The following is a 23,732-nucleotide window of genomic DNA, read 5'->3' as shown; positions in this document are numbered from 1 at the left end:
AGAAAGGGCATAGTAGACTGAGTGGCATTTTTACCCTTGGCAGTTGTTTGGCTAATAATGCTTACTCAAACCTCTGACTTTATATTCACCAAACTAACGGAGTGTGCTGTGTGTAGTACCTCTGTCCCTACATGCTGTTTGTGTGGTATATGGTGTAAGAATATTGCTGTTGTCTGATTTTACACTTCTCAGCATTCCAAATGTTTCTCTTAGGTTGAAGGGGATCTCTGTTACAGAGAACACTTTGAAAGCAGTTGTGAAAACTTTGTACATCTCAAATGGAATCAGAAGACTATACACAGGCCACATTATAATCCTCTGTGCCTTAGCATAATTTAATTCCTTTCGGTAGTATTAAAAATCCTTTTGTTCTCAAGCAACTTTCCAAGTGTATTTATTGGAAAATTTGTATTAGGTACTGAATAATTAGATCTTGGGAATTGGGGTTCTGCAGTTAATTCTTTATACAATGGGATATATTGATTTGTACCAATACCTTCTAAGTAAATCACAGTATATAAGAAATAGAATTCCAGGAAGAGATTTATGATCATCTCAATTTATTACAGTGACTCAATGACTATCACTCTTAAAAGGAACATAACATGTAATAAATTGAAATCAGTCTTTTTTAACTGAGTACCAAGAAAACATACAGTTGCAAGTGTTGGCCATCCATAACATAAAAAGGCAACAGATTTTAAAAACCATCAAAATACACTTATTATTTTTGGCCCCAATGCTACTTTAATTTTGTTTTAATTAAAAAATCTCTTTGATATCAGCCACAGCAACTTCTTTCAAGATACGTCTCCAAAGGCAAAGGAAACAAAAGCGAAAATAAACTTCTGGGACTTCATCAAAATCAAAAGCTTCTGCACAGCAAAGGAAACAGTCAAAAAAACAAAGAGGCAACCCACGGAATGGGAGAAGATATTTGCAAATGACAGTACAGACAAAAGGTTGATATCCAGGATCTATAATGAACTCCTCAAACTCAACCCACACGAAACAGACAAACACATCAAAAAATGGGCAGAAGATATGAACAGACACTTCTCCAATCAAGAAATACAAATGGCTATCAGACACATGAAAAAATGCTCATCATCATTAGCCCTCAGGGAGATTCAAATTAAAACCACATTGAGATATCACCTTACACCAGTTAGAATGGCCAAAATTAACAAAACAGGAAACAACATGTGTTGGAGAGGATGTGGAGAAAGGGGAACCCTCTTACACTGTTGGTGGGAATGCAAGTTGGTGCAGCCTCTTTGGAGAACAGTGTGGAGATTCCTCAAGAAATTAAAAATAGAGCTTCCCTACGACCCTGCAATTGCACTCCTGGGTATTTACCCCAAAGATACAGATGTCGTGAAAAGAAGGGCCATCTGTACCCCAATGTTTATAGCAGCAATGGCCACAGTCGCCAAACTATGGAAAGAACCAAGATGCCCTTCAACGGATGAATGGATAAGGAAGATGTGGTCCATATACACTATGGAATATTATGCCTCCATCAGAAAGGGTGAATATCCAACTTCTGTAGCAACATGGACGGGACTGGAAGAGATTATGCTGAGTGAAATAAGTCAAGCAGAGAGAGTCAATTATCATATGGTTTCACTTATTTGTGGAGCATAACCAATAGCATGGAGAACAAGGGGCGTTAGAGAGGAGTAGGGAATTTGGGTAAATTGGAAGGGGAGGTGAACCATGAGAGACTATGCTGAAAATAAAAACAGTCTGAGGGGTTTGAAGTGGCGGGGGGGTGGGAAGTTGGGGTACCAGGTGGTGGGTATTATAGAGGGCACGGCTTGCATGGAGCACTGGGTGTGGTGAAAAAATAATGAATACTGTTTTTCTGAAAATAAATAAATTGGAAAAAAAATAATGATTATACACCCATAAAATCAATTTGTCACATTCACAAAGTTTTTCACTGACTATAATCCAAATTAAAGTTGAAAAAAAAAAAATCTCAATGCCCTTCAACGGACTAATGGATAAGGAAGATGTGGTCCGTATACACTATGGAGTATTATGCCTCCATCAGAAAGGATGAATACCCAACTTTTGTAGCAACATGGATGGGACTGGAAGAGATTATGCTGAGTGAAATAAGTCAAGCAGAGAGAGTCAATTATCATATGGTTTCACTTATTTGTGGAGCATAACAAATAGCATGCAGTACAAGGGGAGTTAGAGAGGAGAAGGGAGTTGGGGGAAATTAGAAGGGAAGGTGAACCATGAGAGACTATGGACTCTGAAAAAACAATCAAGGGTTTGAAGGGGCAGGGGGTGGAAGGTTGGGGTAACCAGGTAGTGGGTATTAGAGAGGGCACGGATTGCATGGAGCACTGGGTGTGGTGCAAAAGCAATGAATACTGTTATGCTGAAAATAAATAAAAATAAATTAAAAAAACCCTCAATTCTTATTTAGATACAATATCTTCTTAGAAGTACCAAAATATGGGGCACCTGCGTGGCTCAGTGGGTTAAGCCGCTGCCTTCGGCTCAGGTCAGGATCTCAGGGTCCTGGGATCGAGCCCCCCCTTGGGCTCTCTGCTCAGCGGGGAGCCTGCTTCCTCCTCTCTCTCTGCCTGCCTCTCTGCCTACTTGTGATCTCTCTCTGTCAAATAAATAAATAAAATCTTAAAAAAAAAAAAGAAGTACCAAAATATTATGATGCTGCCTAGCCATAATAAAGCTGGTTTTTAGAAGTAGATAACTGTGCCTCAATGAATAGTTTGAAGCTCTTGCTTATGTTAAGGCACCTTGGGCTTTTGTGCTTTGATAAAATACAATTTATTTTATCATATATGACTTTACATAACTCTGTCATAGGAGGGCCATATTTTTTAAACCTTCATTGTAGAATTTTAAAATCAATGTTTTCAGCAGAGAAATATACCTGTAATCCTGGTGTTCAGTAAACGAGTGGTGACAATCAGTAGTGAGTTTTATTACTGTAAATGACTGCCATAATTAGACCATATCAATACAGATTTCATTCAGGGGTAACTGTCTAGTTTCCTTGCTTTTATTTAAACACCGTATTGGCCTGTGATTGTTTTCTTGGGAAATGCACTACTGTGCCCAATTTTTACTGAAATCTATCCTATAAGAAAACAATTTATCTTGAAAGTATAACCCTCTTTTATATTAATAAAGGGAAATATATTCCACACATCAGATTTTCTTTTGTCAGGCTAGTGTGACATTTTTTGGCAGTGTGTTTCCTCAGTCTGAAGACCTCTTTAATCTGAAACTAATGAGTAGAATGAGCTGATCAGAAATATAGCATTTGCCCAGGGGACATTAGAATAGAGTCACCTGATTCAGATACATCTCTGCGGAATGTTTGGGAATTGGTGTCCATAAATCAACCTATGGCATAAAAGTGATTTAATTAATGGGCAGGTGGCTAGTTCTCAAGCTTTTGATGCCCACTGGGCAGGCACTTCTGGAATCCTTTTAGCACTCCATTAGGAATATCTATCAACTTCAACCAGAAGATAAGTTTTTCTCTTGAGCAGAATGTTCTCCCTTAGAAATGATAGGTAATATGCAGTTGCAAAGTAGCAAGTCAAACTCCAAAACAATTGACACCAACCAAAATACATAAATAAAACTGCTCCGCTCTTAATCATTAGCACACTTTAGTCTTGTCATTTTGACCATCCTTCACCAGCCTTTCCGTAAAGCACAAATTGGTCTGTCCTGAGCCGCAGAAAACACTCTATCACCGCATCTTAAGCACTTTAGCAAATATTTAACTTTTTTTTTTTTACATGGAATGAATTATTTAAATGGAAAATTTTTTATATATATAAATAGGCAGAAATTTTTAGGGTAATTTTGTTTTTTAAATGCTTCCAGTAAGAGTTCAGGATAAATAATCTTACAAATCTTATAAACAGGAAAACCACAGTAGATGAACCATCCTCAAGGTATCTTTACTTACCTTTTTAAGCTCTAACAAAGATGTAAATAATTTATTTTTACTTAACAAAAGGACAGAAAAGGTTAAGACAGAAATTTTCACAAAAAGATCCAGATCTCCACTTTATTTCTGCCAAAGAATAGAGCATTACAAATACTCCCTCACCTGCACAAATTGTCTGTATCCTCGGCCTGCTTTTCCACTGTTGAACAGTCAGTGAATAACTGGGCATGTCTGGACTTGCTCTTTCAGTGTGGACTTGCCCTCAAATTGATTTTTAAATTGCTTTAAAAGATCTGATGATATTTTGAAGGTGTCCAGATTTGGACTAATATGAAGTATAAGTTGTCTTCAGATTCTTTGTCCAACAGAACCAATGAATAGGGTAATAAGCAAATGGGGCACAGCAAGATTCTGAGTTCATTAGCCGTCTTCATGAATTGCTAAAAGACTGTACATTTTCACAGCACAACTTGCTGCTGCAAGAAGTAAGAGAGCACCAAGAACCAACACATTTTCTAAGCCTTATACTCTCAGGATATATGTAGATAATCCAGTTGAAATGATGATTAATTTATTTTGTGAATCAATGCACTTGACAGGATTCTTCCATTTTTGCAGTATTTTTGATACCTCCAAATATCAAATTTCTAAGTAGATACTTTTTTCAAAAGCTATTTTCCCCATAAGGGAGGTACACAAAAAAGAAATAAAATGGTTTATAATTATTTGGGTTCTCTACGATAGCTGTTCACTTATAGAAGACTGCATCTTCAGACAGTTGTTTTTAACTATATATATATTTTTTATCAATCTTCAAACATTAACCTATTGATGGTTACAAAAGCTCTTTTTGAATTTACCTTCTGGTCTGTTGACTTACTGTTTGCAGTCCTTTGTTACCATCTCTGAGAGTGGGATGGACCAGGAATACAATGTGGTGGGCCATTTCTCTGATTATTAGTAGCCCTGCTATGTGTGGATGAAATAATCCATTCCACTACTGTCAACTGTGCATTAAATGCTTAATCTTCAACAAGCATCATGCTAGGTGATATATATCAGTTCTGTATGGTCCTTAAAAAGATTCCTGCAAAATAGGTACTGGTATACTTTTTTTCCCCCCTAGGAAAACAACTAAATATTATGAGGTATATATATATAATTTTCTCAATGATCACATCTAGTAAGTAGCAAATCCAAGGCTGATTAATTTTAAAGCCCTTACTTTTCCCAGTATGACACATAGTGTCTTTGAGTGTAATTAGATTTGACTCTACCATGGAATTGACTATACCCCCAAATTTAGTCATTGGAATTAAATTGGGCTATGAAGGAGGGCAAAAGGTAAAGAGCCTTTGGAATCAATTGACTGGGTTACATCTCAGAACCTTATTTGACCTCACTGAGCCTTAATTTTCTAGTGGAAATATAATATCTAACTTTACAGGGCTGTTGAAATAATTAAAGGAGGTAAAAATTTATAGCACTCAATAGATTTGGTTTGATATGACAGAGAAATTTGGAAATGTTGAACAGTTCTATAGTTTGGGGGGGATTTTCTTTCCTTCTGTTTCTCTTCCCATAAATTGTTTAACCATATATATATTCAGCTCCTATATACTGGTGCTTTTCTAAGTGTGGGGAACTTATGAATGAATAAGAAACTTTGAAGATTTTGCTCCACAGGGAGTAAGTACCCTGAGGAAATTTGGTCTTTTAGAGGCTTGAGATGCAAATGCCTATAATATAATGTAGAAAATGCATGGGTTTTATGTGAACCTAAGAGAGTATGCATATGACCTAGTATGGTTAAGGGAAGCTTACTAGATTAAGTTATGCTCAAGCTGGATCTTGAACAACTAACATTCCTAGAAGTGAGCTAAGTGAGAGGGATACTAGGCAGAAGGAAAAATTAGAGCAGAGACATGGAGGTGCAAAACACTTAATGTCTCTGGATTGTGAAGACTGGAGACCATGCTGGAGAGAAGGCAGAAGTCCTATGATGTGGGGATTATATATATCTCTCTCCTGGTAAGAGGTGCATGAATATTTGTTATCTTGGAAATGGGGAGCTATAGAAGGATTGTGTTTAAGTATATAGATTTATCTGGCAGACCTACACGTTGGGTGGATTTTTGGGGAATAAAATGAGTAAAGGAGTTAGAATTTGTTACGGCAGTGGAGGCAATAGAAGATGGGAATTTAAGCAGGGACAGTTGGAGTGGGTGATGGAGAAGAGAAGATGGATTTGGGAAATGCTTATAAAGCAAATTTAATGAATGTGGGAGGTAGGAGAGGAGATAATGATTACTGGTTCCCAATTTGGGTAAATTGGAAGGGTGGCAGGAGCATGAGCTAAGAGACAATAAGGAGTGTAAAGGCAAGGGAGATGCATCATCCCCGATCTCCCTTTAAGAGAACCTGTTACAGGGTATGTAGTGACTGATAGCTCCACCCATAACACCTTTGGATTGGCTGCAGCAAGGGATGCCTAAGCCCCTAGCATCCAATGCCTAGTCACCATGGTAGTGTTGAAGCTGGGTCATTCTTGCTTGGTATGGGACTCTTCATTGGTAATTTTTGCTCAAGGAATTGCCATTTGTCTGGCTAAGACTTTGAGCACTACACTGTAGTATGAGGCTTTTTCCTGTTCAATCTTTTCTCCACCACCTCCTTTCACATGTCAGACCTACACTGTGGTCTAAAGGGTCTCCCTGCCTACTCTAGACCTAGCCCTTCTTCGCAAGGGTCTCCATGAAAGCTCTTACATGTCTCATCCCTATGGTGCTTCTGCTTCTTGGAGGACCCAAACTAACATTAAGGAGCATTTAGACATGGGCAGGGTAAAAATGATGAGATCAGTTGCAGAAATACTAAGTTTGATATGACTGAGAGTAATGACTGATATGGCTGGAGATGCTGGATAGCAGCTGGACAAACAAATTAGAAAACAAAACAGGCTTGACATGTAGATTTTGGGAGTGTTCAGCCTGTGGTATGTAATCACAACTGGGTAGATGGAATCACTCAGAATAGGAATCATGTAAAAGAGTAGAAATTTTTATATTTATGGAACTTCAGAGACATTAGAGCATAAGGAGATCAGCCTGTGACCTTCACTTTCCATTCTCTATTCCTTTTATCCTGTTTGTGCCATTTCCTTCTGACTGGATGTATCTTGCGACAGTCAGCTCCTATGAGCACTTAGCACATTTAAGTCTCTTCGCTGCAGGATTAGTACCCATTCCTATGTTGGCTGTACCTTATACCTCCATCCTTTCCAGAAGAGTGATGATTCGTAGTAATCCTCTTGAGGTTACCGCTCAAGGATTCAAGTTCCAGGTCATTTGAGGTCTGATGCTCTTTTTTTTTTTTTTTTTAAATTTATTTTTATTTTTTACTTTTATTAACATATAATGTATTATTAGCCCCAGGGGTACAGGTCTGTGAATCACCAGGTTTACACACTTCACAGCACTCACCATAGCGCATACCCTCCCTAATGTCCATAACCCTACCACCCTCTCCCCCTTCCTCTCCACAGTAACCCTCAGTTTGTTTTGTGAGATTAAGAGTCTCTTTTGGTTTGTCTCTCTCCCAACCAGTCTTGATTCATTTTTTTCTTCCCTAACCCCCAAACCTCCCACATTGTGGGGTCAGATGCTCTTAACCTTACAGTTGAAGGTTCAATTCACTGCCTTAGGGCAGCAGGTTTCTACTGTAAATTTTCTGATTTTGTTTTCTACTTCTTGGTTTTATTCTGTATATTTTCAGAATTTCTAGCTATGTTTTCACCTGACGCGGTAAGAATTTCTGTATTTTTTTCCCCCCACTTTTGGTAATTACTCTAGTCTTATAATCAGTCTTTTGTGGCAGGGAAATTCCTCTGTCTTTGGAGTTCTAAACTGTAGTCTGAATTCCAGCTTCTCTCTGTTCTTACCTGAGGAGGCTCTTACAGTTCTTCTTATAGCCAGTTGACACTGCTTTGTGGCTTTGGATGTTTTCAGAAGGCTCTGGCATTTCATCTCATCCAGTCAGCAATAGATGTGAAGTGAATCCTGTAATACTGTTTGTGGTGGCAGGATAGGCATTCAGCAAGAAACATGTCTGGATCTTCTTGTCTCTTGAACTGGCTTCATGTTTTTGGTGTATTTTACAGCACGACTGAAGGGGGAGTAGGATGGCCCAGTGCTGGGTGAGCGGAGTAGAAATGTACAGTGTCCTTCTGTAGGAACTTCCTTTCAAAAGTTGACCTAGAGGGGCACCTAGGTGGTTCAGTGGTTAAGCCGCTGCCTTCGGCTCAGGTCAGGACCTCAGGGTCCTGGGATCGAGTCCCACATTGGGCTCTCTGCTCAGCAGGGAGCCTGCTTCCTCCTTTCTCTCTCTGCCTGCCTCTCTGCCTACTCGTGATCTCTCTCTGTCAAATAAATAAATAAAATCTTAAAAAAAAAAAGTTGACCTAGAATGAAGTAGATTCTGGAATGGAATATACAAACTAAAGGTAACATTCCTGCAATAGTTTTGATATGGTGGCTGCCTCTAAGTGTGAGGGTTGGGCATTGCAGAAGAATTACTTAGTTCCTTGTGAGGTAGGCATTTTTGATGCCCAGGATCAAAAGTAAATTATCTGCCAGTTCCAGAGATCTCACCACTGCCTCCAGGTGAACTGATGTAACTGGCAACAGACTCAGTTATATGTCTGGTCCCATTCTCAATTTCATTTGAGGCAATTGGAATCTCTTCTACATAAATCTTATGTGAAAGTCATCATGTGCCATTGCCCCCAAATTAAGTATTATCCAAACCTGCAAAATTTTTTGAACTCTCCCTCATATCCATATAAATTTCATGGGACATGGATGGACTCTTTTTTTCCTCACAAAGACTTCTGGCAGTATTTGAAATACAAAGGAAGCCCTCACACCACAATGTTTTCGAGAAGGCTAATTAATAGAACTACCACATGTATGTCAAGAATTAACTGGGTAATAAGAAGCTAGTGAAAGATCTGAGCAAAAGGTAAGAAGATTAGAGGGAGTAGGATGGTGTGGAAAGAAGTAGAAAACCTAGAGCTAGGACGAGTGAGAATCCACTGAGGTAGTTTGAAAAGACTAAAGCTTTAAACTGTGATAAAGACAAACTGGAAAACAGTTTCAGGAAACAGCTGACATTTGGTAGTCAGGAATGGTGTGACAGGCTGCCTCAGGCACAATACAGTTTCACAAACAACGTATTTTTGCAAATGTTGATGAAAATATAGGACTATGAATTTTTAATGAATCTATCTATATACATAAGTAATGGTCATAATAGTTATTTCTGGAGCTGATCAATACAGATTAGAAACCCCTTGAGGCCAAATCTATCAAAATTTAGAGAAAATTATTACCTGTGCGGAGAGTTAGATTTTAAGCCTAATTGTTTATTTAGCTGATGGTTACTCCTCTTAGGTCTCTGTAGTGCATTAAAATACTTTGTCCACATGAGAAATCACTTTTGTATTTAGTTTCCATTTGACTGCTTCCCTCCCCTTTCCTGCTTCCTCTGAAGATAATGGCTAGTTTTTTAAATATCCTACTGATGAAATAATATTAATCAATGGAAATAGTTAAATAGAACTTCAGGTTAGGAAAAGAAATGTTAGCATATGCATAATTTAATAATTTGCTCATTATTGATGGCCATTAGTCAGATAATCAACTTTATATACTCTAAGTTTATAATTATATTAAAATTATCTAAATGTTCACTGACTTCCAGAGTTTTTTTTTCTTCTGTGAGAATGAGGCTCTATGACTCATAATTAAATTAATCCAGGTTGAAAGAAGGTGATTTAATTATCTCTTTGTCCCAAATCACCTTTCAGTAAATTAAGCTAATAGAAAATAACTTAGAGAATTGGAGGGAATGTGAATTTAGGCATGAGAGGCAAAAAGATTAAACACACCTGTCCTGGTGGTCCTTTTAAATATTTTCTGTAATTGTAACAGGTTTGCTATAAGCAACGGTTGAAGCTGTGGGCCACTGAGAAAGTATGGAAAATGGGCCGACACTGGAGGTCTGTGAAGTATAGTTGTGATCTTCGGCTTAAACCTTTGAGTATTGGTTTCTCCATAAACAAAATGAGTATCACCCTAGGGTTTAGTAGCTATCTTTCTTACAACTCTGAGAATCGATGGTATTAGGATAGAGGGATTTTTGTAGATATGTAGAATTAGTCATTGAAAAAGGTATGGAGGAGAATATTTCCTCCTTCATCTTCTTCCCCAGAGAAAATAAGAACACTTTTGTTTGGAAATATCTTTCATATGTCCAGTTCTGGAGTCATAGCTGGAAAACCAGGTCTTTGGATATAGAAAATGAAGCTGTACGTTCCAAGGGGCAACATGGTGCTTTCACTTATTTGCCCTTGGTTTTGCTGAAGTAAGCTTGTTGGTAAGGCTTTATTCTTTTCCTTCATGCCTGCAAGTCAGGTATTTCTCACAATGAACAATTTTATCTTGTTAAGCTCTACAGCTAGGTGTCATTTGTTTTCTTCATGGACAACTGGAATACATCTAGAGTAAATCTAGATATTATCATTTTCTATTAATACAAACTCATTGAAAAGTTAGAAAAGGGGGGTGCCTGGGTGGCTCAGTGGGTTAAAGCCTCTGCCTTCAGCTCAGGTCATGATCCTGAGGTCCTGGGATCGAGTGCCTCATCGGGCTCTCTGCTAAGTAGGGAGCCTGCTTCCCTTCCTCCCTCTCTGCCTGCCTCTCCCTCTACATGTAATCTCTGTCTGTCAAATAAATAAATAAAATATTTTTAAAAAAAAAAACAAAGAAAAAAGAAAACTTAAAATTCTGATAAATATTCCCTAAAATTATATGAAACACTGTGGTATATATTCACATGTATATTTGTTTCTGTGTATTTTAAAGGGAATGTCCATAGCCTTCCTCTGATATTTAAGTGGAGTTTGCCATCATCCCAGATGTTTAGAGTTACTTCTGTAGAATGAAAGAAATACAACTGACCCTTGAACAATGCCGGGGGTGTGTGCTGACCCCCCTGCACAGTTGAAAATCCATGTATAGTTTTGGACTTCCCCAAAACTTAATAGCCAACTGTTGACTGGAAATCTTACCAATAACAGTTAATATGTATTTTGTATGTTATATGTATTATATACTGTATTCTTATAATAAAATAAGCTAGAAAAAAAGAAAATGTTGAGAAAATTGTAAGAGAAAATACATTTATAGTACTCTTCTGTATTTATAAAAAAAACACGTATGAGTGGACACACCTAGTTCAAACCTGTGTTGTTCAGGGATCAACTATAGTAAGAGCAAGAATGAAAACAGTGTAAAAATATAGTGAAAGTTGTTTCTTTAATCAGTAGTACTGATAAATTCCAATGTTTGTCAAGTTTTATTTTATTCTAAATATTTCCATTTATATGTGTAACATTTAATGGCATGTTATAATTTTGTTACACAATGTTCCAAAACAAATAGTGATATTCAAGGTTGCTGTGTAAAGGATATCTATTTTATACACTCAAGTTGAATAAATAGCTTTTTGTTGAAATTAATCTGGGGGAAGAACTAGAAGGAAATTACAGAATTGAACACTAATTCTTTCCTATAAATAAAGAACATAAATAATTTAATCAGAATGATCCTAAAAAACACAGAAATTCTATAAGTGAGCAAAATATTGACTTGCAGTTTTTAATTATACAGAATTAGATACTTTTTGGGTAAGAGCTTTGGAATATTGTCTTCATATAATGATGATATAGTCTTTGAATCAGTCACTCTAATTTCAAATTCCAGCTTCAGTACTTATTGACAGTGTAGCCCTTAGCTAAATAACATATTCTCTTTCAACAGTGAATGAGGCACTGCACTCAAGGTCTTTGTTTAGTGTCTGTTAAATGAAAATGCCTTATAAGAAGTAGTAGTAGTAGTAGGCCTTCCTGGAGGGAGACACAGAGCCTTAATGTGTCCAGTTGAGAGGGTTGTGAGGGAGGTTCGAAAGAAGCTCAAGAGGGTTAGCTGTACAGAGAAACAGTTCAGGCTTTATTTAGTTTAGCAAATCAGCAGACAGTATCCTAAGAATCATTGCTGTTCAAAGGTATTTATATCAAAGTTTGTTTCCTTATTTGATATCTTTATAGGCCTGAATAAAAGAATGTTGGATGAAATACTGAAATAACAGAAATGGTGGCGGTTGATATTTAAATTTAAGTTAAAGAGAGATTATTAACAGCTATGAGAAGATCCCAGGTATGGCAGAGAACCTCTTAGAAATAAGACTGTGAAATATCTCAAGTGTAAAACCATGGAGGTAATACAATTGATAATCCACATAGGCACAAATGTTGTGAGACCATTCAGAATTGTCAGTGTTGTGTAATAATGTTATATTGACTATACTGTGTCTAAAATGACTTATTTTATATGTGGCAAAATTTCACCTGTGAAATTTTTATGCTTGTGCACCAGGGAGTAGTTTATGTGCTCTATTTTTATGTTTAGTTGTGCATGTTGAAAAAAAAAAAGCCTTATTTTAAAGGTAATTATAATTCAGTAATACCTCAAAAGATAGTATTTTTTCCCTATTTTTGTGTCCAAGTATAGACAGACCCTAAATAAATGCTTGGGTCCTTCTAATCTAGCTCCTGGGAGCTAACATTAATTACAGCAAATGTGTATCTAGTGTTTTTCTGTGTAGGCACTAAAAGCTCTGTGTATTATCTTGTATAATCCTCACTGATAGTCCGTAAGATAGGAACTACCATTATCTCTATACCACAAATGAGAAAACTGAGCTTTAAAGAGTAATTGTTTTGCTTAAGCTAGCATAGTTAGTGAGTGGTAGAGCTAGAATTCAAACCCCTTATGATTGCAGAACTCCTATGCTATGACATGATACTAACCAGCATCTCAGGAGGAGAGGTGAGGTGAACCATTGAATGTAATACTTGTTATCAGTAAAAAAAACCCCAAAAACACACACACAAAAAAACACTTGCACCTATGTACCCTGGAGCCACTTATAGGACAATTTTGCCCAAAGTTAGAGAGAATACTGTCACATCCTTGTGTTCATAATATGCCATGTGTTTTATCTCCAAACTCCTGAATATTTATAAGCTCATCAATTTACTTCCACACACAGGAATAGGATTCATTCTTTGTTAGAGCCAGGCAGTGCTCTAGGTACTTGGGATTCATTTATCCCTGAGCAAAACACACAAAACAAAGAAACTTTAATTTCTTAGAGTAATTTCGCTGGTTTCAATATAAAGGAAACTGAAAGCCCATCAGAAAAAGTAAGAACTTCTAACAGTTGAACAAAACTGGGTAACTGTTCAGTGGGGGTTAAGTCAGCTCATTTAAAAAAAAAAAAGAAAGTATAATTGACTGCTTTTTTTGTGTGTTTTGTGTTAAGATTTTATGTATGAGAGAGAGAAAGAGAGAGGGAGCGAGCACACAAGCAGGGGGAAGGAGCAGAAGCAGACTCCCCACTGAGCAGGGAGCCTGATGCAGGGCTCAATCCTAGGACTCTGGGATCATGACCTGAGCCAAAGGCAGATGCTCAACTGACTGACCCACCCATGTACCTTAGTTTTGTTGTTATTTTTAAGATTTATTTATTTGAGAGAGAGGGAGCACATCATGCAAAAGGGGGGGGGCATAGCAGAAAGAGAGGGAAAGAGAATCACAAGCCCACTCCACCCTGTGCTTGGAGCCCATTAGGAGTTTGACCTCACAACCTTGAGATCATGACCCGAGGGGAAGCAAAGTGTTGGATGCTTAACTGGCTGCTCCTCCCAGGCACCCCTAGCAGGATTTCTTAAATATCATGGTTTCTGAAGTCAAATATGCCTAAAATAGAATTGTTTTCATTATTACAGATTAGACTATTCTTTCTCATCCTTTATTTCCATATTAAATTGGGCTAGTAAGAGAAACTGTGTTCTTCTGTCTTAGAATATTTAGGCTTTATCCTTCCCATAATTTGACATGTTGTCTTTGGGCAGAAATGGGAGAAATAATATTGTTGGTTTCAAGATGTCAGAGGTTTTGTCTACCCAGACACTGCTCTTTATTCATGTGTGAGTGTTTGATGCTTCAAGATACTCAAAGCAAGAAAGCAAACCCGTCTTCCAAGACCTGAATGGCATGGGAAAAGGGGATGGTTTCTTACTATTATCATGATAATATTATCAAGATAATGTCCTTCCTATTTGTTATAGTCTGAGTTCTGTGGTAGATGGGATTGGAGGATTAAAACATGAAGAGGATTATGAAACTTCTTAATGGGAGAACTTCTTTCCCTTGTAGCCAAGATATACAGCTGTATAGGTGTTGAGTTTTCCAGAATTTTGCATAGGGATGTATAGGATACATTTAATACAATCTCCTAAATGTACGAAAAGCAGAACAGTTTTGTCTTTACTGTGTTCTCTAGAACTCCCAAAGGTTTCTGCCTAAAAAGGGAGGTAACTATACAATGACACGTTGAAAGGCAGTAATCTTTCATGAACTTTGGGAAGAGAAAACTAAACAATCACCCTTGAATAACTTGGTATTTCCTTCTGTAGAGTCCCAATCTGGAGACTTTCCTGGTGGTACACCTGAACCTTTGAATAATTACTGTGTTTGTAAAATGTCTCATTCTCCTTTGGACTCTTAAATGTTTGGTCATGAATGCAGTTAAACCCCATGACTATATTCAATATTATTAGGAACCTGGGATAGTGAGTAGTTTCTCTCTCTCTTTTGTTTAACGAAATCTTTGTCCTGATGAGACTGTATGTGCTGTTTTTAAATTCAAAAGCATTTTAACTTGGAAATCTGGAAGCTAAGGGGAAATGCATGAAAGTAATTTGCTGAGATACTAGAAAAGCTAGAAGAAAAATCTTCAGGTAAAAAATTGTAGAGTTTGCGATGAGTAAGATACTAACTAGTGTAGGTTTGTATTCTATTTGACTTTACTAATGGTGTGCTCTTTTCTAAAACACTAGCAGAGTTTTAAAAATTAACACATTTAGGGGTAACTGGGTAGCTCAGTTGGTTAAGCAACTGCCTTCAGCTCAGGTAATGATCCTGGAGTCCTGGATTGACTCCTGCATCAGCAGCAAGGAGTCTGCTTCTCCCTCTGACCCTCCTCCCTCTCATGCATGCTCTCTTTCTTATTCTCTCTCACATAAATAAATTTAAAATAAAATCCTTAAAAAACATAAAAAGTAACACACTTAGCACTTACTATTAGGTAGTATACCCTGCACTTATACATATTAATTGAATAACTGACTTTATCCTTATAATTCTAAGAGTTAGGTACTATTACTATCTTCAGTTTATAGTTGGGGAAACTGAGGTGCAGAGGTGAGGTAGCTTTGTCATTGTCATATATATGATGGGTAGTTTCTTTGTATGGTTAGAACGTTTGTGTTCCCCCTGCCTTCTACCCCTCCCCCCAAAAGTCATATGTTGAAACCCAAACCTCCCAAAGCGGGTGTGTGTGTTAATAGGTGGGGCCTTTGGGAAGTGATTAAGTAATGAGGGATGAGCCCTCATTGCTAGGATTTGTGCTTATTTATAAAAAAGACTCAACATGAATCCCTCACCCCTTTTGCCATGTGAGGATACAAGAAGTCAGGCTCTCACTTGACCATGCTGGTGCGCTGGCCATGGACCTTCAGCCTTCAGAGCTGTGAGAAATAAATTTCTGTTGCTTATAAGCCACTCACCGACATTTTGTGTGGCCTGAATGGATTAAGACAGTTGTACAATAATATGCAAAGGACAGAGAAGAGAACTTGCCTTGTCTTATCTTGTGATACCAGGTGTGGTCCAGCTGTATTGGCATCACCAAGGAGCTCATTAGATATACAGCATCTCAGGTCCCACCCAGACCTGCTAACTAAATCAGAACCTGCATTTTTAACAACATCATGAGATGATTTTATTGCACCTTAAAGTTTGATAACCATTGTAATGGATATAATTTTCAGGTTTCTGCTTTGTCTTGAAGGACAAGAAATAGCCTCAAAAATCTTTTGGCATATTTCTCCTGTCTCTTTAAGAACTGTTTGGCTGGCAGATCTGATTTTCATAAAAATTTCTTTCCTTTTCCTTCCCCAAATAATAGTACTAACAGTAATAATAATAGTAGCTAGGATTTGTTGAGTGTATTCTATCAGCCAACCACTGTTCTGTTTAATGATTTTCTCATTTAATCTTTACAATGAACCAAAAAAGTTGGTATTCTTATTTTAGGTGAGGAACCTGAGGCATAGAAAGGTTAAGTAACTTGTCCAAACTCCTACAGCTAGCAGAATCCAAACCCAAATCTGAGTCCAGACTCAAGTGGCATCATTTCAGCCTGCATGATCTTTCAGCTAATTAAATGTATTCTATTCCTCCTACAATAACTTAATTTCTTATCTGATCCTCCTATTAAAAAGGAAAATGTAGAGAGAGCCTATAAACTGGGGGCAGCAAGTAGAGTTGCCTAAAGCTTCTGGGCATATAAGAATTCCACAATGAAACTTTTTAGAAAATGTCTTAATAAACAACTGGCATTTGCTCAGTATGTAGATAGGTCTGTATCATAGGATATATTTTTTAATGACTTTTACATCTAATCCGGACATTGACACTTTGTTTCAGCATTAGAAGGTATTACTTTCTTATTCCTTCGGTATAATTTGGACCATCTGAACTATGGCAGCACCACCTGGAGTGATGATGGAGGCTTCTGGGCGAAGTGTGTTAAGAGCTTGATGGGAAAAAGAAGAGTCACTGTGAATGAAACAAAGCAGGTGTTACCTGTTAACCTTAAAGCATGAGTTTGTTGAACCTTTGAAGTCAAGGGGATTCTAGAGGACACTAACTGTGATTCATCCCAGGGAGGCTAAGTTGGAAGATATTTCCTAAATGTCTTTCCATATATTCTTTGACTTGAAGCTTCACTCATAGACGAGTGAACGTTTTCCAAACTCTCTCTTCAGTTCAATGAGAGATGTTTCTGATGTTGAGTATTGTGATTTTTTTTCCCCCAAAGCCAAGGCAAGGATCACAATTTGTTAGCAGCTGCTCTCCTTTTCTTATTTTATTAGTTTTATCTATTCAGTGTTTCATCATGTGTTTTTTTATTTGTAAGGGTCTGACTCAATTAGGGCATTCAAGTGCTTTAGCCTTGTATATTAAAATCTATCATCAATAAATTCAAATGGGATTAACCTTGGAGTGACATCTTCATTTCTATGATAATATGCAGTCTATGAATCCTTTCATATCATTGCCCACAGACTCTCATATGTAAAGACCTTGGAACTTTAAATAAGTTAGTTGTTCATCTCCAGCCACTTGAATTCATTTATTTATAAATGGTTATTTCAAGTTTTCTTTCATTTGGCTCAGGCTGTTGATTGATGTTTCTTGTGAGTGTTTTCCTCTTCAAAAAGCAGGAAGATAGTTGGAACATAACCTCCCAATAGCCTTTTTAATATGAGAGCCTGTTTAGTGTATGACTCTTTGTGTAATCACTTGTGCATGACTGAGCTTAAATAGTTTGCAGACCTTGCTGATGGATTACAGAACAAGCAATGAACCTGCAATTCTTTTTTAAGGGATTAGGTGACTTTGCACTATAATGGATTGTGCATTTCCCTCCTTGTTTCACTTTCTTAGGTGCTGTTTGGTGATCAATTTTATGGTATATAATGAGAAATTCCATAGATGAGTGCACATGGTGGATAGTACTTTCTGGTAAAAATGACATTCTCATCCAGTAATAATGGGCATGGGGAAGGAGCTTGATGGTCTCTTTATATGTGTTTTCAAAAGGAAGGCTGAGGAACTCAGTTAAGGAAGAAGTAGCTCCAGTCCCTTCTGGTCTAAAACTGTCCCATTTGCAGTTCATGGAATTATAGAGACCCCCAGGCTGCCATGGTGCCCTCAAGCCAAGTTTATGTCAAGTCCTTAGCAACCTGCACCTTTTTTTTTTTTTTTCAACTACTCATCTTCCTGACAGTGGTTTTTTTGCTTTATGTTTGGCAAACTTATTAGGACGCAGGTACTGTTAGACATTTGACATAAGGATTGGTATTATTTGATTCTGTTATCTCAAAAATTTGTGCTATTGGTTACTAAGGAGCAGTGGAAAGCAATGTACAACTTCTTGTTGCTAGAAAAGATAAGATTTTTAATACCTAGGAGATCTATATCTATGTGTGTATGTGTGTGTGTGTAGTTTATATATATATACATATATATGTATATGTATATATATAATAATTTATAGAGATATAATTAGATTTTCTTCCAAAGAGCTACTCTTTGAATTCAAAACTCTTTCCAGCTTTTTAAAATGTATTAGAAAGGGGGGGAAAATGGGTAATGGAGATAGCAACTGGCAATTGAACAAACTTAGCTTTTTATTTTTTGTGGAGGCAATACATTCAGTCTCCAGAGTCTGGCTACTTTAAAACTGAGGCAAGTTTCAAGATCTTTCAAAGCCCTTTCAAAATGAAGATAATAATGTACCTGCCTCATAAGCTTATGGAACTTGTAGTGAGGTTTGAATGAAATGATCCATGTATACCTACTAACCTAGTACATAGTAAGTTTTCTAGAAATGTTGGTTATTATTAAGTTCTTTTTTAAAAAATTTTTTATTTTTTATAAACATATAATATATTTTTATCCCTGGGGTACAGGTCTGTGAATCGCCAGGTTTTTACACACTTCATAGCACTCACTACAGCACATACCCTCCCCAGTGTCCATAACCCCAATATTAAGTTCTTGATACCATGCCAAACCAACTCTATAAATGAGCTTATTTTCCAATTTTGTAAATAGATGAAATATTCTTTGAAATGTTAAGTACAATTTGTAAGGTCACAGCTATTAAGCTCCTACCTTATACTACAATATGTGTTAACTATAATTCTTTACTTTTTATTTATTTTTAAAGAGTTTTTATTTATTTTTGAGAGAAAGCAAGTGAGCATGATTGGGGATGGGAGCAGAGGAAGAAGCAGACTTCCCGCTGAGCAGGGAGCCCCACACAGGACTCGATCCTAGGACCCTGAGACCATGACCTGAGTGGAAGGCAGATATGTAACCAACTGAATCACCCATGTGCCCTATAATTCTCTGTTTATTGTTTTACATAGTTTTTAGATGACATCCCCCCCCCACAACTTTATCAGGAAACTGAGAATCAGAGTTTTTATATTTAAGAGATCTCCAAGTTACTAAGTCACAAAGCTAGGATTTGAGTATTGTTCAGTCCAGATTCCAGATGTTTCTTATCTCACCCTGTTTCTCTGAATACCATGTGTGATTATGGTGTTTGGAGAAAGGGCTTATGTGTTTAGCAGCACTTTTTCATTAGTTTGGCTGTTGTTATTTACATTCGCTAAACATTCCAGTGAAGGTTGAGAGAAACTAGCTTTACGATTAGCAAAATTACTGAAGGGTATTGTTACACAACTACCAAATGGCTACAGAATAAAAAGACTGGCAATACCAAATGTTGATAAGGATGTGTGGAGTACCAAAGCTCATACACTGTTAATAGGAGAGAAATGATGTAACCACTTTGGGAAAAGGCCTGACAATTTTTAAAACTAAATATACCTACCTATGACCTGGCAATTCTACTCCCTAGCTATTTATTTACCCAGGAGAAATCAAAACTTACTTTCACAAAAAGACTTTAAAGCTACTGTGAACATTTTGGTATTTATAATGGCCAAAAACTAGAAAAAACATAGACATCCATGAAAAGAGATTAGATACACTGAAGTAAAGTCTTGTAATAGAATACTAATTAGCCATAAAAAGTAACAAGCTGCTCTTCTATATAATGTATGAATGAATCTCAGAAACACTATGCTGAGTAAAATAACCTTTATACAAAGAGCACAGACTCTTTGATTACACTGTGATGTTCTAGGGCAAGAAAAATTAATTGATAATGGTGCTTTCCTCTGCAAATACTGATTCACTTCCCAGGAAGTTAAGGAAACACTTGTGGATCATGTAGCACTCAGGTGTCTCTTAAATGAAAGTATACCTTGGTTACTGTGGGGAGCTTTATGGAGGGTAACTGGCTTACTGTTTATGTCCACGTTGGGGAACTTTCCTCTGCAACTTGAGTTATCCAATTGGAAAAGCTGATACGAAATTGATCTCTGATCCCATGAATCACCAAATTCTGTACCTGAAACCAATTTTACTGTATATTTTAACTAACTAGAATTTAAGTAAAAGCTTGAAATTTAAAAAAAAAAAAAAAAAGAAAAGAAAAGAAATTCATCTCTGACCCTTTCAGCTTATGCCAGTGATACCACCACAGCCCTGGAAGGCATTCCAGCCAACTTGAACTCACAGGTCTGTGTTGTTTTGGAAGATAAAATTACCATTGACATCTTCTTAGGGACCAGTGCAGCATCTGGGTAAATATAAATATATCTGCTGTACATAGATTAATGCCTTGGGTCAAGCAGAAAGGTCAATACAGAGGTTTAAAGAGAAAACTTCCAAAGGTAGGCTGGTGTTTTGTCAGATTTTTTTTTTTTTTTTCCTTTTTAAGCTAACTGGGCCTGGCTCCTGAGTGGGTCACTCAAGATTAGTACTGCTTCGGGGCGCCTGGGTGGCTCAGTGGGTTAAGCCTCTGCCTTCAGCTCAGGTTGTGATCTCAGCGTCCTGGGATCGAGCCCCACATCGGGCCCTCTCAGCAGAGAGCCTGCTTCTCCCTACCTCTCTCTGCCTGCCTCTCTGCCTACTTGTGATCTCTGTCAAATAAATAAATAAAATCTTAAAAAAAAAAAAAGATTAGTACTGCTTGAAGTTCTGTTGATAGTAGACTTAATTAAAAGTGGTATTAAACTGAGTGGATTTGGTTCCAGCCACTAGTGACTGACAGAGTGGTGTAGTAATGGGACAGAAGCCAACTTAGTGTGGAAATTTGTGAAAGAACTCTCCAATGTGTCTCTGCTATTTCAGCATGTATGAAGAGTGAAGCACTAGATTCCTCCATTCTAGACCATCTTTTCAACATTCTTACTGCCCATAAGAGATTCAGGATTCATAAGGAAACAGTATAAATTTTGAAACTAGCTGTTATAGTAGGGCAGAACTAAGGCTGATTTTTAAAATTTTTTAATTTATTTATTTTAGGGGGAGAGAGAGAGACAGAGAGAGAGAGAACCATGAGTTGGGGGAAGGGCAGAGGGAGAGAGAGAATCCTAAGGCAGACTCCCTGCTGACTGGGGAGCCTGTTGCTGGGATCCATCCCAGGACTCTGAGATTATGACCCAAGATGAAATCAAGAGTTGGTGGCTTAATGCACTGAGCCACCCAGAACTAAGGCTGATTGATCAGAAAGGAAGTCCTCCTACCCAAAGGAGAGTCAGCAATACATAGAGCACCTTTGAGGCAGCTGTCTTTGAGCCCACTTCCGGCTCTCTCCCTTCATAAGCAATGTATTGGAAGACTGTCCCATAGAGCATACAGTTTGATGAACATACTTACTACCAATTCACCTTTTGTTAAATGCCCTCATCCTTCCTCTTCCAAAAATCGTGTGTTCATCAGCACTCCACCCTCATTATCAAATTATCCAGAATAGAGAAGATTTGAGATTTTATGCTGCTTGCAAGATAACAGGTTAACATGGCACAGTTTCATAGTTACTGATAGAAGACATGACACCACTGAGTCAGAACTAGGACTGTTTATTACAGTAATACTAATAGCCAGAATATCAGTATTTTCCCCAGTTTCCATAGTAAAGAGAACCAGATGATGCCTGAACATGCAGTAGGTTGCATTTTAGAAAGAAATCCTGAGGTTTAAGTTGCCTGAATCCTTCATAATGGGCAGTTCCCATGCTTATGTTACTCTACTCCAGAGGGAGATACTATCTCTGTCTTCCAAGGTCATTCAAATATGAAAGTTCTCAAAAAGATAGTCCAGAATAAAGAGTAGTTAGTACACAGCTTACTGCATATGCAGAAGTGTGGTAGACCCATGGAGAATGCTTCCAGCGATAATTATCTTACAAACGGCTTCACAGTTCTGTGACCTTTGACATGCGCAACTTTCTCCCCTTCTTCTAGCTCTCCCTTCACTTGACTTTACCTTCCTCTAGAAGTGCTCTTTCTGTAAGATCTTAAAACTCTGAAATGTGAAACTCTGGCCACAGTCTCCCCACCTCTTTTTCTTCCTCACTGAGACTAAATATTCTGAAATTTTTTCAGGCTTTGCCTCTCTTCAACCAACCCACATTTTCCTCACCTGGTTTTCCTTCCTGGTTTTTTGCCACCTTCCCTTCTCAGGATTAGGCCCAGCTACTTGCTCTACCCAGTGTCCTCAATGCCTTTGCCCCTCTTCCTTCGGTTACACTTATTTTGATACTTTATGACTCTAGGTTATCCACTACTTACTTGCTCTGTTTCTGATGCCAAACTTTCAAACAATTGTGGAGAAAATGGAATGACCTTTTCTGATGAAAGCATTAAAAATGATGATTTCCAATTTCAGCAGCTTCAGTCCATCTCCCTAGTTCAGACTTCTTGTAAAATATTTTGGAGAGATGGTAAGCACCACAGCAATGAAAACTGGAATAGGCCTCAGATAATAGGCACAATAAAATGTTTATTATAATGCTAGCAGTAAATATAAGAAGCACTTTTCTGTCTTACATCTACCTGGGTAATGGACCAAAAGTATTTTAAATTTACTAAAGTGAAAACAATTAATCCTCTCTTGAAGGTAGATTAAATATAGCCCCAAATAACATACTTGATCTATATTGTGGTTATCTTTACTGAATTTCAGTCCAAGTTCAGGGAAGTAACTTTGCAAGGTGACTCGTGAATTTTCCTGTTTTTCATTTTGTTGTTTTCCATTAGAGAGCTAAGCACATTGCTGAGTGTCAAAAGCTTTTGCCATTAAAGCAGGTGAAGAAAATATGACAGGGAATATTGTGATGATGGTTTTAGTTTATGATGCATTTCAAGCTGTGCATCTCTAACAGTTAAATCCTTCAGCATTTTTAGTGGGGTTAACCATCATGTAACTTAGGAAGCATCGGCACTTTTGTTTCAGAGAGAAAAAGAGTCAAGTTCTATGTCAGTTGGTGAAATCCTAGAGTTTGATGGCTTTAGAATGTAGATCTGGAATTGTACAATGTATAGCATATTGACATTCTTCCTGACGTCTCTTTCTCAGGACAGTTCTTAATATCTGATTTGTGCTAATGCTATTTAATAGGCTTCCAATATTTACCTTGAAGATAATGAGCAAAAAGGAAAAGGTAATAAGGTAGATACTGTGTCAAACTTGTGGGGGGGAGTTACTAGTCAGAAGGAACATAAAATCTGTATGATTAACGCACACAAATGAAACTAAGAAATGGAATGTGTTAAAAGGTTTTGTTAGTAAGCATTCTTGAAATTCAGAATTTTCTTTTTAACAGAAGCTTTGTTAAAAATGGTAGATTCCTACTCTTGGAAACAAAAAGTTACTTAACTTGCTATGAATCTGAACCATCAACACTGCAGTACTATCAATATAATGAAAGATCTTAAAATAATTGTGGGTGTCTCTTGCCATAGTGAAGAAGACTTTTAGACTTGATTGCTATTCCTGGCTCCTCCATTAACTTAGGTAAGCTGCTTAATCTCTGTAGGTATTCTTGAAATAAAGAGGGTGGATTTGATAATCTTTTAAAATTCACTTCCACTTCTAAAATTCTT

The 23,732-nt window shown here is 37.4% G+C and overlaps 1 protein-coding gene across 1 annotated transcript in view; it reads left to right on the top strand.

Annotated features, from left to right (window-relative positions):
* The window catches only part of LOC122894505, a 102,028-nt gene extending 85,223 nt beyond the window's left edge, over window positions 1-16,805 (top strand). The window contains exons 6-7 of the mRNA XM_044232340.1: window positions 9,943-10,051; window positions 16,627-16,805. Coding sequence (XP_044088275.1) covers window positions 9,943-10,051; window positions 16,627-16,805 — 288 coding nt within the window. The remainder of the gene's footprint in view (window positions 1-9,942; window positions 10,052-16,626) is intronic.
* The last annotated feature ends 6,927 nt before the right edge of the window (window positions 16,806-23,732 follow it).

Source organism: Neovison vison, chromosome 13, assembly GCF_020171115.1.
Source record: "Neovison vison isolate M4711 chromosome 13, ASM_NN_V1, whole genome shotgun sequence".
NCBI classification, from domain to species: Eukaryota; Metazoa; Chordata; class Mammalia; order Carnivora; family Mustelidae; genus Neogale; species Neogale vison.
The sequence above is the reverse complement of the archived record's forward strand: the minus strand, read 5'-3'. Positions and strand labels throughout refer to the sequence as shown.